This window comes from Rhinolophus sinicus, linkage group LG03 (genome assembly GCF_036562045.2).
Source record: "Rhinolophus sinicus isolate RSC01 linkage group LG03, ASM3656204v1, whole genome shotgun sequence".
NCBI lineage: Eukaryota > Metazoa > Chordata > Mammalia > Chiroptera > Rhinolophidae > Rhinolophus > Rhinolophus sinicus.
Genome location: NC_133753.1, coordinates 31,394,757 through 31,409,181, shown reverse-complemented (window position 1 = coordinate 31,409,181; position 14,425 = coordinate 31,394,757). Strand labels below are relative to the sequence as shown.

Below are 14,425 nucleotides of genomic sequence, written 5' to 3'. Positions count from 1 at the left end.
TCTTTTCATGAGCTTATTGACCATTTGTATATCTTCTTTGGAGAAATGTCTATTTAGATCCTTTGTCCAGTTTTAAATTGGGTTATTTGCCTTTTTATTATTGAGTTGTAGGACTTCTTTACATATTCTAGATACAGTCTCTTATTAGCTATAGGATTTGCAAAAATTTTCTCCCATTCTTTGAGTTATCTTTTTACTCTCTTGATGTCCTTTGAGGCGTTAAAGTTTTAAATATTGTTGATGTTCAATTTGTTTTTTCTTTTGTTGCTGTGGCTCACACTTTGAGAAACATTGCTAAAAATGCAGCTTGAAACTCTGAGACCTCAAAGTATGGCAGTGCTTTATAAGTCACCTTTGACAGGGATTTCATCCAATTTTGGGTTTCGTTCCCCCTTTCTCAGGGCTGGATACCCAGAGTCCCAGGGGACTTTCACCGTATTTAGATCCCCTCCTTCTTCTGAGGTCTACCACAATAGAGCAGCTGAAATGAGTTTGGAAATGTCCTTTATTGTGGAAACTCAATGGCCTTTGTCTCTGGGATTTGAAATTTTGATGCAAATGTTGGCAGCCAAGAGTTAGGAAGGAGGAGGGGAAGGGTTGGGAGAAGAAACCCTGCCATTGATTTCCATCGTGAGTCATTTCAACTCTGTGTTGTCTTGGTTTTCTCACCCATAAAATGGGGGAAAATACCTCCATCTCCCCATCTCAGTGGGGGTACTGTTTAGATTAATTAATCTGTATTTGTTAGAACACTTTGAGATCTTGGATTAAAGACATTACTGAGGCACAAGGTATTATTATAATAATAAATGATTTAATAGCAGGGAGGGTGAGGCAACTAAAGCTAGAATCGGTAAGGGCAGGAAGGGGAGAGGCTTTGAATTGTAGAGGGGCTGCAGCTTAGAGCTCTTGGGACCAGACACAGATTTGTATTCTTAAAGATGAGACTTTGATTCCTCACAAACTCTTTGGGTTATTTCATCTGAATTATCATTGGTTTACTGAGTGCTTCCTATATGGCTTCTGCCATAAGGAAAGATAAAAATCATTTTTGGAAATAAGTTATATTCACATTAAAACAATTAGAAACAATGCAAGACATAATTATGCTGAATTGAATATAACGAGTGTCTAAAAGAAAGAATAGATGGTGGTGAGAGCAGTGTTCTGCTATGAATCCCAGTCTACCACACACTAGCTGTATGACCTTGCCCCAGTTTCTTCTGGGACTGCAACTGTTCATATAAGGGGCTATATGTCTAGGACATAGTAAGCACTCAATTGTTGGACCTGTCTGGAATCTTGTCAGGCTGTTTTTGCTGGTTATGTAATTTTCACCAAATTGCTAGAGCCCTCCCCATACTCAGTTATCCCATCTGTAAAATGGGCTTAAGGACACTTCCCAGGTGGCTGTGAGGATGGAAGGCAACAATGTTTGTAAATTGCATGGCATGGGCCCTACAAATGGTAAGCATTCACTAAATGAGTTATTATTACTGTCATTAACACAATTACCTGCCCTAGCTGAGGAGTAAGGGGTGCAGTCATAACTTAGTTAAGTCATGGGCCTTCTCTGGAAGCTGGAATTTGCGGCGGGCAGGAAGGGCTTAATGGGATTCAGGTGATCAGAGAAGAAAACAAGATCAAAAAAGTCGGTAGCCTTAGGATAGACTGCCCCCTGGAAGGCAGGAAGGGACTGGGGCTTTTCAGTTTTTCTTCTAGCCGAGAGCCTGGCCGGCTGTATCTTGTGTAGAGCCTTGGCGGCTGTTTACCTCCAACCCCGCGTTCCGCGGTCTCCACTTTCACCTTTCCAGTCGGCCAGTGCAGAATTGGAAAGCTGGAGCAGACCCTCCCTCCTCCCTGAGGAATGTGGGTCCCGCTTCCAGGGTCGGCCAGGCCCAAAGCCATACCTCCTCCCAAGTCAGGAGCCGGGAGCCCCGCTGTCTTAACCCCACCCCCCGCCAAGATCCTGTTTCAAAGTCACCTGAAAGCCATTTCCTTCCGTGCCCGCCCTTTCCCTCCCCTCCCAGTAAATCACCTGGAGCTTGCATTTACCTGGAGTAGCTTTCTTTTTTTTTTTAACGTTTGTTTTTAACAAGAATTCTGTAAGCGCCGTTTACTATACACACTTGTTTACACCCGGATATCAAATATACCCAATGATTCTGATATCAAAGTCCCTTTCCTCCTCCCTAGGAACTGGTGATTAACGCCTAAACAGGGGGCCCTCTTCCAGGGTCTCATCCTGGGCTTCTGTCCTCTTGCCTTGTGCTGGGACAGCCATCTTTTTTTCAGGACATTTTTTGATGAATTATTCCGGGTTTTTAAATGTATGCTCTTGCTCAAAACGTGCTTATTGAGTGTCCTTGTTCCCCCATCTCCCAGTTTCCAGGTGTATACCTTTCCATGCCCATATGATCGCATTTAGACGTAAAAACAGGAGACATTCTAGGTCTTCATTTTACAAAAATGGGGTCCTCTGTTACATTTCCGCATCTTTTTTCCCCACTTAACAGTCTTTTGGCGACTCCCTCCAAGTTATCGGCTTCTTCATCTCTTTGTCAGTTTCTCTGAGGCCCGAATTTACATCTGTAAAGGGTTATGGGGACCGACTTTCCGTGAAGAATTCAAGACGTGCCTTTTTGACTCAGGAAAGCCGAGGTGGCCTGCTCTGGTGGGATCAGGACCCCCAAATCGGATCCCAAGAAATAACTCACTTGAAAGCCCCCTTTCCTGTCGGTACAATGGGGGATGTTTGGGTTGTCCGGTGCCCTCTCGGAAGGCAGTGATATCAGGTCTGTGACACCAGGGTGACCTCCACCACGTGCCTCTTTGTATCATGGAGCAGCTGGACTGCCCCGGAGCCTCGGCTCGCTGGCGGCGGGCCTGACACGGTGGGGCGGCGCGCTTGCCCCACCTGCGGGCGTTAATCATCAGCCGCTCAGGAGCCCAGCCGCCGCCACAGCCTTTACCCCCGGCTCCAGGTCGCCACGCCGCGAAGTTCCCCCATGCCCCTGCGAAGCCGCCAATTGCTGGATTCCAGCCGCGGCCAGTCTCCACCCACAGGAAAAATTCCTGGTCCGCCTCTCCCTCCCTCTCTCCTCCCTCCCGCTGCAGCAGGGGTTCGGCCCCGACTTCCTGCCGGGCGCTGGGAAGCGGTGCGCTGAGTGGGGTCCCCCGGGACCGCGCTTGCAGCTGGCCACGTCCCGGGCCAAGGGGCTGGCAGTGGGCGGGAGCGGCCGGCAGCCTCAGCCTCTTCCGAGAGCGACTTTCAAACTCGCGCCCGCGTCGTCGCGGCACCTGGCAGCCTCTTGCGTCGTGCGTGCCAGACCCGGCCGGCGGCCACCACTCGGTGAGTGCCCCATGGCTCTCCCCTCTTCCTCTGTCAGTGCACTCCGCAGACTGGCAGTGCCCAGATTCATCCCGAGACCCCCACCCTCCCGGGACACCCGCTCTGCCCCCTGCGGGGTGTGGACTCCCGGCGGCCGAGGAGGGCTTGGGGCTGCGTTGGCTCCTCCCAGGGCGACCCTCCCAGCCCAAGGCTGGAGCGCGGGAGGCTCGTGCGAGGAGACATTTTCTGTCCTTCAGCCCCCACCCCGGAAATGAATGCGAGCGCGCCGGGTAGCTCCGAGAGGCTCAGTTTGAAACCCGGGAAGCCCTCGAGCCTGTTTGCGCCTACCCGCTCCCCTGCGCTCTCGGTAGCCTGAGGGCTGGTCCTTGCCCGGGACTGTGGGCCCCGCGGGTGGACTCTTCTAGGAAGGACCCAAGCCTCTGGTCCTGGGAGCTCGAGGCGCCAGCAGCTTGTTTCGGGTTGTGCCACACGTTGCTGGCTCTTGGGAACCTCAGCTCCTGTCCTGAAGGGATTAGAGTGAGTGCCCGAAGTGGGGTTTCGGGGAGCGGAAATCACTGCCTGCCACCGTCTACCTCGACCTAGCTTACGCCTGAAGTCGGTTTGCTCCGTAATCTCAGGCCTTTGGTTCGGAAAGCTAGGATAAGGTGTGCAAACGTGAACGTTGCAAGATATTTTTAGGTAGCCGCTTTTACTCTTTGGAGCTGCTTCTGAAAACAAAAGGAAGAACGGAGTGGGAAATCTAATGGTGGGAGGCTGGAGAGGTGTGGCTTGGGGGAGGAGGGCGGTGTTAGTGGCCGCTGTAAGAGTTTCATCTCTGAGGTCATTCGCTAAGCTGTTGGCAGATGAAGGGGCCTGTCCCCTGCTCTGGGGCCCCCAAGAGGCGACCCAGACTGCATCACCCTAGAGGGAACCCTGGATTGGGGTTCCCAGACTCTCCCCAGCCTGGCCTCTCATGCAGCCTCATCAAACGGAACTTGCTGGAGAAATAAGCAGGGAGAGTAGTGACAGTTCCCTTTCCTCTGTGCTGAGCATATCCCCTGCCTCCCTTCAGCAAAGTGCCTTTCCAGCCCCTCCTTCGCTGGACGGAATAGAATCCTGAATGACTTGGCTGGGAGTACTCTACCCCAACTATCCCCAGAAGAAAACCTAGGGAGTAAGAACCAGAAGAAGGTGTACCCGTTCTCTTTGTTACTCACCCCTTTCCTGCAGTGCTGGGACGCCTCATCTCCTTCTACACCTGCTGATAATACTCTTGGCTGCCTCTGCTGCCCCCACTTCCTTCCAGGAGGGTTGGGCAACGCCTTGCTTCCTGGGTATCTTGTTCTGGGGATGGGGCAAACCAAGTTCTAGAAGCAGAGGGAGAGGTTTGTGTAAGAATTTGGGGGGTTTTCTACTGCCTTTTATTAGAAGTGACAGCAGGGAGAATGGAAAGAACACTGGCCTGGGAGTTCAGCACAGGATTTTGCCTGATTTCTAGTCCTAGCTCTACTGTGGGGCATCAAAGGCAGGCAGTAGATTAGCCTACTCCATTTACACAAAGGCCAGAGAGCCCAGAGACAGGAGGTGATTTGGTTCCTGTTGGCCAAATAGGGACCAGAATTCAGATTTCCTCACTCTGTCTAATCCATGCTTTTCCCCACATGACCTGGGCAAGTCATATATCTTTTCTGACACGGTTTCCACATGAGTAAAGTGGGGTACTTACTTGCCTGCTCTTCCTCATAGAGGCTGTGGTGAGGATCAAATGAAGCCATATGTGTGGAAAGTGCTCCATAAACTCCTATACAAAATAAAGGGGTCACTGGCTAAGAGGGGCCCTCAAAGAGCTTTGTAATTGACTGGGTGCATCCCCTGTGTTCCACAGGAGATAGCAGATACCGGGAGCCAATGGTGAAAGTTGACAGCCCTGGCGTGTAATGTCTCCGCTCCAGAGTAAACATTTGCCTTACCAAATCCACAGCTATCCCAGGGTCACGATGTTTACACTGGAGGAGGCCAAAGGCCATGGCCTGAGGGTGATGACCAGGGTTGGAGGGAAAGGGGCTGCGGCTAAGATTTATGGCATGCCCCTTCCCCCCCCCCCCCCCCCCCCCGCAGAACCTTGTGAAGTCTCTGGCTCCAAGCCTGGAGGGTTGCTACAAGCCCAGGGTGGCGCTGACCTAGGAGGGTTAATTGTGAAGCCATCTAGCTATTCTCTGTTGTGTTGGGGGTTGAGGGGACTCGGCCTTGGGAGGGTGTTGCCTTTACAGCTGCACTGAGGGCTGTCTTCAGCTCCTCATTTGTCCCCCTCCCCCATCCCAGCCTGCTTCTCTGGCCAGGCCGCTGCTCTGGCCCGCCTCTGGCCAGCTGCGTGTCCATAGGCCTTTGTTCCAGGCCCACCCTCCCCAGCAGAAGCCCTCACGCTGGGTCGCTGGCTGCTGGAAATCACTACTGCCAGCAGGAAGGTTCTACTGGAGTTGCAGAGGACCTGGCAGACACTCATTTCCTCTTGTAGGGCTCATCTTGGGGCCCCCAACTTGCCCCTGGCCAGATGCTCTTACTATCTTTTCTCATCTTATTTCTTCCTCTTAATGGATGGGTCATCCTCTTTTTCTTCCTGTACTCATGCCTCTTAGTTCTGTTTTAAAGCATTCATTAATTCACTCAACAGTTATTTATTTGATACCTACTATATATGTGTGTGTGTGTGTGTGTGTGTGTGTGTGTGTGTGCGCTAGATGAAGGAGACACAGCAGTGAACAAAATACACAACAATCATTGACCTACGGAGTTGACTTCTAGTGGGGGAAACTGACAATAAGCAAGATAGACAATTGAAATAGAAAGCATGTTAACGGTCGGCAGAAAAATATGATAGGGAAGGTGGGTGTGAATTGTCATGCAACGGGTGAGATGCTGTTTTACACCGGGTGCCTCAAGGAGTGATTTCTCTTCATCTCAGATTTCCTTTTCTTGAAACCCAATTCAAGCGACACACTATGGCACTGAGGAGCAGGGTTTGGAATTGGATGCACCTGGCTTCAGATCCCAGCTTGACACCTTACTAGCCCTGTGGTGCTGAAGTCCTTTGCGCTTGTGTTTCTCACCTGTAAATTGGAGTTCGTCATCATAACTACCTTGCATGGTATTGTGAGAGTGAACGTTGAGATCATGTATGGTACATGCTTAGCAAAGCCTAGAGAGGCGTTCAATAAATGATAGTCTTTTGTGATTTCTCCAGCCAAATCCTGCAGGGGTAGCCTAAGATAGTTAATGCTAAGGACTATAAAGTTTTCCATTTTAAATATTAGGAATAGGGAATTAGGGAGAGGTGAAAATAGAAATCCTAGTTAGTGCAGACTTTTTATTTAGTGAGGTTTTTCTAACCGACACTAGATTCCTGATGGTTGAAAATATGGGACTCCTAGGTGGGTGCTGCTTCCCTTGATGACAGGGTAAGCTGGGGCAGCTCTGACTCGCCCTTACTCTGGGATTCCGTGTTTCCAACCAGCCCTGATGAATCACACCTTAGTTTCTGGTCTCTGTATTCTGCCTCATGCTGGGAAGGCTATCCTGTGGAGGCTGTCTGCCTCTTTCCCAATGTCATGTAGAAAAGTTATGCTCTCGGGAGGAGAGAAGGGGATGGGCAAATGAGGAACTAGTGTGTGTGTGGGGGGAGCTGTTCTAGGAGAGCCTGGCAGGGGTGGCTAGAGGATTCTGATGGAGGCTCAGAGGCAGCCCTGAAAAACGTTTCCAAAAGTGTCCCCCCGGGACAGAATTTAGAATAACAAACGGACAGACACAGAGATCTCGGGTCTGGCTGGACTCTGACTGCTCAGCCCTGTCCTGCTTCCACCCAGATAGTCAGAAGTCTCTTCTTTTCTCAGCTGGAACCTCGGACCTCAAAGGGAGGGGCCCATCTAACAGACTGCTGTCAAAAGCTGTGGTGAGTGGTTTCCTGGGGGCCCTACCCTGGCTCAGGAAGCGGGGATGGGCTGTGAAGGGTGGGGCCCAGGGAAGTGGTCATCAGCCACACCACTCCCCCCGAGGGTGCCCTGCTGCACACGTAGGCCAGCCTGGCAGTCTCTGTGGTGAAGCAACTTTCTGGGCCTGCCAGTTTGGTGCGTGGGGACCAGCTAAAGCTAGATATAATCTGGCCTCAGAGGAAGTTGCAGAGAGGGCCTCAGATAGTTTTCTGATATTGGCGATCTCAAGTCATCGGAGAAAGAAAACTGGGCAGGGTCAATTATCCTGTGATTGTGGTAGGTGCATCTAGAGATGCCAGCAGCCCCTCTGGGAGTTAGCTGTCAGGGATAAAGTCTGGCCTTGCCCGCTGGGTCTCTGCTCTGTTCTTCTTTTGACTAGAAACTCTCTGAGGGCAGGAACTGTGTTTGACTTGTCTTTGCTCCCACGTAGCATCCAGAACAGTATAAAGTGTAATCAACAGGTTGTGATGAGCTTGCATTGGGGTCCTATCCTGAGAATAACCTGGTCTTGGTGGTCTCATCTACTCCAGCTTTTGCTCCATGAGGTTAGGGGGAAGAAGGCAGTGGTGGGGTTCGCCCAGCCCCAGAGGGGCTGTTACCATCTGGGAATGCAAGCAAAGGGAGAGCGGGGCTTTTTATAGTTCTTGCTGGCCTCTGGGGAGGGAGCCTTGGTTTAAGCTCAAGGACTGGATTTTTAAGGACTCCTAAACTCTGTTTCATGTGAGCAGACTGCAGCTGAACAAGGTTCCGGTGGGTGCAGTGGTGTCTGCATGTAGACTCTGGGAAACACAAGTTGAGAGTTCTAGAAGTTGCTCTGCTCTGGCTGAGAATGGAGGGAGGGTACAAGAGGAGGGAAGTCTACTTTACTGTGGTAATAGTATCCCAAGAGGGGAAGGGGTTCTGCAGGTACTGGAAGCTTTTAAAACTCTTGTCCTTTATTCCCCAGGCTGCAAGAATGTGTGTGTGTGTGTGTGTGTGTGTGTGTGTGTGTGTGAGAGAGAGAGAGAGAGAGAGAGAGAGAGAGAGAGAGAGAGAGAGAGAACTGGAGGTTCTTGAGCAATAGAGGAAAGTGTTTATTGAAAGGAAAAGGGAACCAGTTTTCATGCAGCCTCTCTCTGTCCTGCACGTTGCTGCGTACCCTGGGCTCGCTGCATGGGAAGATTCCAGCAAACATTTGTTGAATAAGTCAGAGCTTACTGTGTGATGAAACCTTAGGAATTAAAATATTTTCATGCTCTTCACACAAGTTCTTTTCCTGTCCGAAAGTGCCCAGGATATAAGATTCTAAGACTCTGTAGTCACCTGCTCTGGCAGAGGGGCAGGCAGACCTGTATTCCTCCAGCCTGGAAAAGTGAAAGGGTCCCACCTGGAGTCACTGGGTCCTGTCCTCGCAGGCCTGCGCAGAGGTTGCCCCCAGGTGGACAGTAGGATGTGCTTATAGTCTTGAACATAGTTCATCCCATAATATGTCTCATAACATCCCATAACACTCTCCTGGCCTATCCAGGACTTGGCTACCCAGCAGCCGTGCTTTTCTGTATACAGCCAAGAAGGCCTCAGATCCACCAGAACTCAAATTCCTACATTTTTTTTCACACCAGCCCCCTCAGACCTTGTCTAACTTTGATATATAAGCTGTGTCATCCTATTTCTAAGTTCACAACTGAAAGGAAACAGCAAAGAAAAGAGTGTAAAGAGACTGGCACTGAGAGGGAAAATGATGGCAGTACAACTGAGAGTTGACAGAATGGATGGAAATCAAAACGCTATGAAAAGCCAGTATTAATGGAAGAGCCGGGGGTCATTTATTTCAGGGAATGGCTTGGCACACCTCTGCCCTTAGGGGAAATCATCATTTTGATAATTGGTGCTTTGCTGGTAATTGTGATCTTGAGTCATCAGGAAAAGATTAAATTATGTTCCCTTGACTCTGTTTAGGAAGGCAAGGAACGAAGTGGATAGCATGTTTTTAAAAGATTCCCAATCAGATTGACTAAAATTAAAAAAAAAATTGATACTTAAATAATAACATCACTAATCTTCTCAACAAGGCAAAATAAGTGCTGTTCCTCCCAGCCACAGATGCGGAAACTGAGTCCTCACAAGGCCGGTCACTTGTCCCCAATCACTCAGCAGACTTGGCAGGGAGAGGTTCGAACTTCTCAGTAACTCTGGAGCACGTGCTCTTAGCTCTAGCCCGGACTATATTGAAACTCAGCACTCTCTTGAAAATGGGGCTTTTTGGACAGCTCTTTCTGCAGGGGGTCCAGCTCCTGGACAGTAGAGCCAAGGTGGGTCCAGCCTTAATTCAGCTCCATCTAAACCGACTGCCAGTTATTCCAAAGGGCGTTGCTTCAGTGGAAACAAGAATGCTTTCAGTATATTTCCATTTTAAGCACCTACCTGGGTGCCACACAGCACTTTCTGAGGCCAGAAAATGACAGGGAGGAGCTATAATTTCAAAAATCCCAGGCCTCTTTCCATGAGGAGCTTTGTTCCTTTGTCCTGGTTCTGGATGCTGCTGAAAGATGCTGTGCTGTGCAGCCTTGGTGCTGGTTGTTCCTGCTGATCTCCAGGGGGGCGGGGGCCTGCCCTGTGTAGGAACCTCTCCCCCCCATGTTCCCACCATCCAGATCTGGCAAATGGTAATTATCATATTTACTTCTCTCATGTATCATAGAGCTAGAACGTGGCAGATGCAGTTGAAGCTTCCTTTGCTTTTCTCCCTAATTCCTTTGTCTTCCCTCCTCCTCAGAAGTAACATTCTCCTGAATATGGTGTTTATCATTCCCATGCATGTTTTGATACTTTTTACTATAATTTGTAAGTTATATATCATGTTTTAATTTCAGTGTGTTATTATGTTGAATATGTTCTTGAACTTGCATTTTCTATCCAGCGATGTAATCTAGATTTATCCATGTTGATATATTTAAATCTAGGTTATTCATTTAACTGTATCTGTCGGTATATAGTGTATACTTATATCAGTTCCCTTATTAATAGACATTTAAGTTGTTTCCATTTTTGCACCAGTATAAATAATACTGTATTAAACATCCATCTGCCAATCTTCTCTACTGTGTAAGTCAGCAGTGGGATTACTGGGTCATCAGCCATGCTTTTAAAGATACTACTGGCCAAATGCCCCCAAATGATTTGTAACCAATTTATATTCTTACTAGAAGTATGAGAACTCCGATTTTACTAATATTTGAATTGTCTTTTAATGTAGTAGATATAAAATGGTAATTTTAAGATTTATTTTATAAATTGGTTTTTAAAATTAGCACTTTGATTACATGTAGGGATGAGCATGTTTCATATTTATTGGCCAATGATGTTTACTATTCTGTGAGTCTTTGTCCTCCACACTAAAAATATAGTTCTTTTTTTTTTTTTAACCAAGTAATACATCCACATGATTTAAACTTCAAAAGGGAATACATACAGTGAAAAGTTTCCCACTGCTGTCCCCTAACTCACCATCTTCCCACCCTGCAACATATTAGAGTACTTTTCCAGTTTTAATCGCCATTGTCTTTTTCTTTTTGACATTTAGGAGTTAAAAAAATATGTTAAATATCTTTTCTAGGTCATATTCACTACATATAGCTCTGGATTGTGTTAACTTTATTAATGTCAAATGTCATAGGGAAATTTTAATTTTAATGTCAGATTGACCAATCTTTCATCTATGTCTTGTTCAAGAAATCCTTTCCTACTTTGATTTTATAAATATATATTTTGATATGTTTTGTTTTAACTTTAAGTTTTGCTTCCCACATTTACATTTTAAATTCATCTGGAATGTATGTGTGTGTGTATATATTTATATATGTATTAGTATATACATGTGTGTGTCTCTCTGTGTGTGTGTGTGTGTGTGTGTATATATATATATTTTTTTAATATGACACTGGTTCTCAACCTTGCTACATATAAAAGCCTCATGAGAGGCTTTAAAAAAAAGGACTGATATCTGAGCCTCACCTCAGATCAGACCAATAAAATAAAACTTGGGGTGGGACCCAGGCATGGTTATGAAACGTCCTAGGTGACTTATGGTCAGCCAAGGATGAAGACCACTCAACCTTGTAAGATGGAACTGATTTTAGTTTTTTTCCCAGAGGAATGGCCAGTTTTTCTAATACTAGTTATTGAATAGTCTATACTTTTCCTGCTGACTTGTTGCTTTTAAGATTTGATTGATTGATAACTTTATTGAGACATTTCACAAATTTTAAAATTCACCTGTGTAAATGTATATAGCTCAGTGGTTTCTAGTATAGTCACAGAATTGAGCAACCATTGCTACTATCTAATCTTAAAACATTTTTACCATCCCCCTAAAGAAACTCTGTACCCTTTAGCAATCATTTCTCATTTCTCCTAGCCCTAGGCAACCACTAATCTATTTTCTAGCACTATGGATTTGGCTATTCTGAACATTTCACACAAATTAATCCATGCAATATGTAGTCTATTATGACTAGCTTGTTTCACTTAGCATAATGTTTTCGAGTTTCCATGTTGTGGCATGTTATTTGTTCCTCATTCTTTTTTTATTGCCAAAAAATATTCCATTGTATGGGTATACTGCATTTTGTTTATCCATTTATCAGTTGATGGGCATTTGAGCCGTTTCCACTTTGGGGCCTTTATGAATAATGCCGATATGAACAGTGTGTACAACTTCTTGTGTAGACATGTTTTCAGTTCTCTTAGGTATATACCTAGGGGAATGAATGGCTGGGTCATATGGTAACTCTATGTTTAACTTTTTGAGGAACTGCTAAATTGTTTTACAAATAGGCTACACTATTTTACATTCTTACCAGCAACGTATAAGTGTTCTAATTTCTCCACATCTTCACTAACACTTGTTACTGAACATCGTTTTGATGTTAGCCATCCTAATAGGTATGATGTGGTATTAATTATGGTTTTTATTTGCATTTCCCTCATGATTGATTATGTTGAACATCTTTTCATGTGCTTATTGGCCATTCATATATCTTCTTTAGAGAAACGTCTGTTCAGTTTTTTTCCCATTTTGGCTGTTCTCAATCCCTTGCTTTTCCATATGAATTTTAGGATCAGCTTGTCAATTTCTGCAAAAATGCCACCTGGAATTTTGATTGAGTCTGTAGGTCAATTTCGTGAGTATTGTCAAATTTAAGAATGTAAATTGTTTTGATCCATGAACACGGTATGTCCTTCCATTTATTCAGGTCTTCTTTAATTTCTTTCAACAGTGTTTTGTGGTTTCCAATACACATCTTGCATTTCTTTTGTTAAATATATTCCAAAGTATTTTATGCTTTTTGCTGCTATTATAAATGGAATTGTTTGTTTCTTAATTTCATTTTTGGGTTGTTCACTGCTAGTGTATAAGAATAGACTTGATTTTTTTTTTGTATTGCTCTTGTATCCTGCCATCTTGCTGAACTCTTGTCAGTTTTAATAGTTTGTAGTGGATTCTTTAGGATTTTCTCTATATATGATCATGTCATCTATGAAGAGAGACAGTTTTACTTCTTCCTTTTTGATCTAGATGTCTTTTTCTGGCCTAATTGCCCTGGCTAGAACTCCAGTACAATGTTGAATAGAAGTGTCATGAAGGGGACATCCTCACTCATCTTGTTCCTAATCTTAAGGGGAAAGCATTCAGCTTTTTCCATTAAGAATGAAATAATCTGTGGGTTTTTTGTAGCTGCTCTTTATAAGGTTAGGTATGTTCCCTTCTATTCCTAGTTTGTGTGGTGTTTTTATCATGGGAGGGTGTTAGATTTTGTCAGAGTTTTTTTCTGGGTTTATTGAAATGATCAGGTAGTTGTTGTACTTTATTAATACCTGGAATTATATTAATTGATTTTCAGATGTTAACCCAGCCTTGTATTTCTGGGATAAATCCACATGGTCATAGTGTATACTCCTTTTTATGTTGCTGATTCAATTTGTTAGTATTTTGTTGAGGGGTTTTACAGCTATATTTATAATGGATATTGGACTGTAGCTTTCTTTTCTTGCGATATTTTGTCTGGTTTTGATATCAGGGTAATTAATATAGCCTCATAGAATGAGTTCTTTCCTCTTCTATTTTTGGGAAGAGTTTATGAAGAATGGGTGTTAATTTTTCTTTAAATGTTTGGTCGAATTCACCAGTGAAGCCATATAGTTCTGGGAGCTTTTCTTTTTTTTTTTAATTTTTAAAATTATTAATTCAGTCTCTTTACTTGTTAACAGGTATCTTCAGATTTTCCATTTCTTCCTGAGTCAGTCATTGGGTTTGTGTCATTTAGGAATTTGTCTGTTTCATCTGAGTTATAATTCATTGGCATATAGTTGTTTTGTTGTTTCTTTAAAATCCTTTAAGATAGTATTTTTTGGCTTTGGTGGTCTACATTTATAGTATGTATAATACAACTAAATGTGAACTTCTTTTAAATTTAACTTGGGTATGCCTTCAATCTGAGGATGAGCCTATCTTCAGTTCTGGAAAATTCACATATATTTTATCATTGAAAATTGCCTTTGCCTCATTCTTTCCTTTTTCTTTTTATGGAACTCTGTGGACCTCTGTGTCTCTTGATGTTCATATTTTCTATCATAACTCTTTGCACTCAATTCAAGATTTCTTCAGTTTTTTTCCCCCCATTTCACTAATTTTTTCCTTAGCTGTGTTTAATTTTCTGTTGAACCTACCTATTGGGTTTTAAATTCCAATATCATATATCTCATTTCTAGTTAGTACTTTTTCAAAGTTTTTTTTTTTTTCTTTCCAGATTTTTCTTTTCTAGCTCCTAGAGTACCAATTTATTTCGTCTTATGACTCCCTTGTGGTGTTTTTTCTCGTTGTGTGGTTTATAATTTTTTTATACTGAACTCTTCAGTGGTCTCACAGAGTGGATTGCTTAAAAGCAAGATGTCTTGGCACTCGGCCCTTATTGGTGGTGGTGAGGTCTAGGACATACCAAATGTGTGGGTGTGTGGCTGAGGAAAAGATTGTTGGAAAGTTCTTCCTCCAGCACTTTGTCTGTCTGGCTGCTTCTCATCATATAGGTCTCTGCTCAAGAGTCACCTGTTCAGAGCCTTCGCAGGCCTC

General features: G+C 44.9%; 1 protein-coding gene across 9 annotated transcripts in view; it reads left to right on the top strand.

The window, feature by feature from the left end:
* PLEKHG3 (pleckstrin homology and RhoGEF domain containing G3) overlaps positions 1-14,425 on the top strand; it is a 64,383-nt gene that overhangs the window by 22,299 nt on the left and 27,659 nt on the right. For 5 of the 9 annotated variants that reach the window (XM_019733333.2, XM_074327364.1, XM_074327363.1 and 2 more), the window contains exon 1: positions 3,133-3,352. The exons of 1 other annotated variant lie outside the window; for it this stretch is intronic. Coding sequence is in view for 1 of the 8 variants with exons in the window: in XM_074327360.1 (XP_074183461.1) it covers positions 9,960-9,962 (3 nt within the window). In the remaining 7 variants the exon portion in view is untranslated. Of the gene's footprint in view, positions 1-2,921; positions 3,353-7,255; positions 7,278-9,943; positions 9,963-14,425 lie in introns of those variants that run through there. 3 more of the 9 variants (XM_019733324.2, XM_074327365.1, XM_074327360.1) reach the window with 3 other exon arrangements.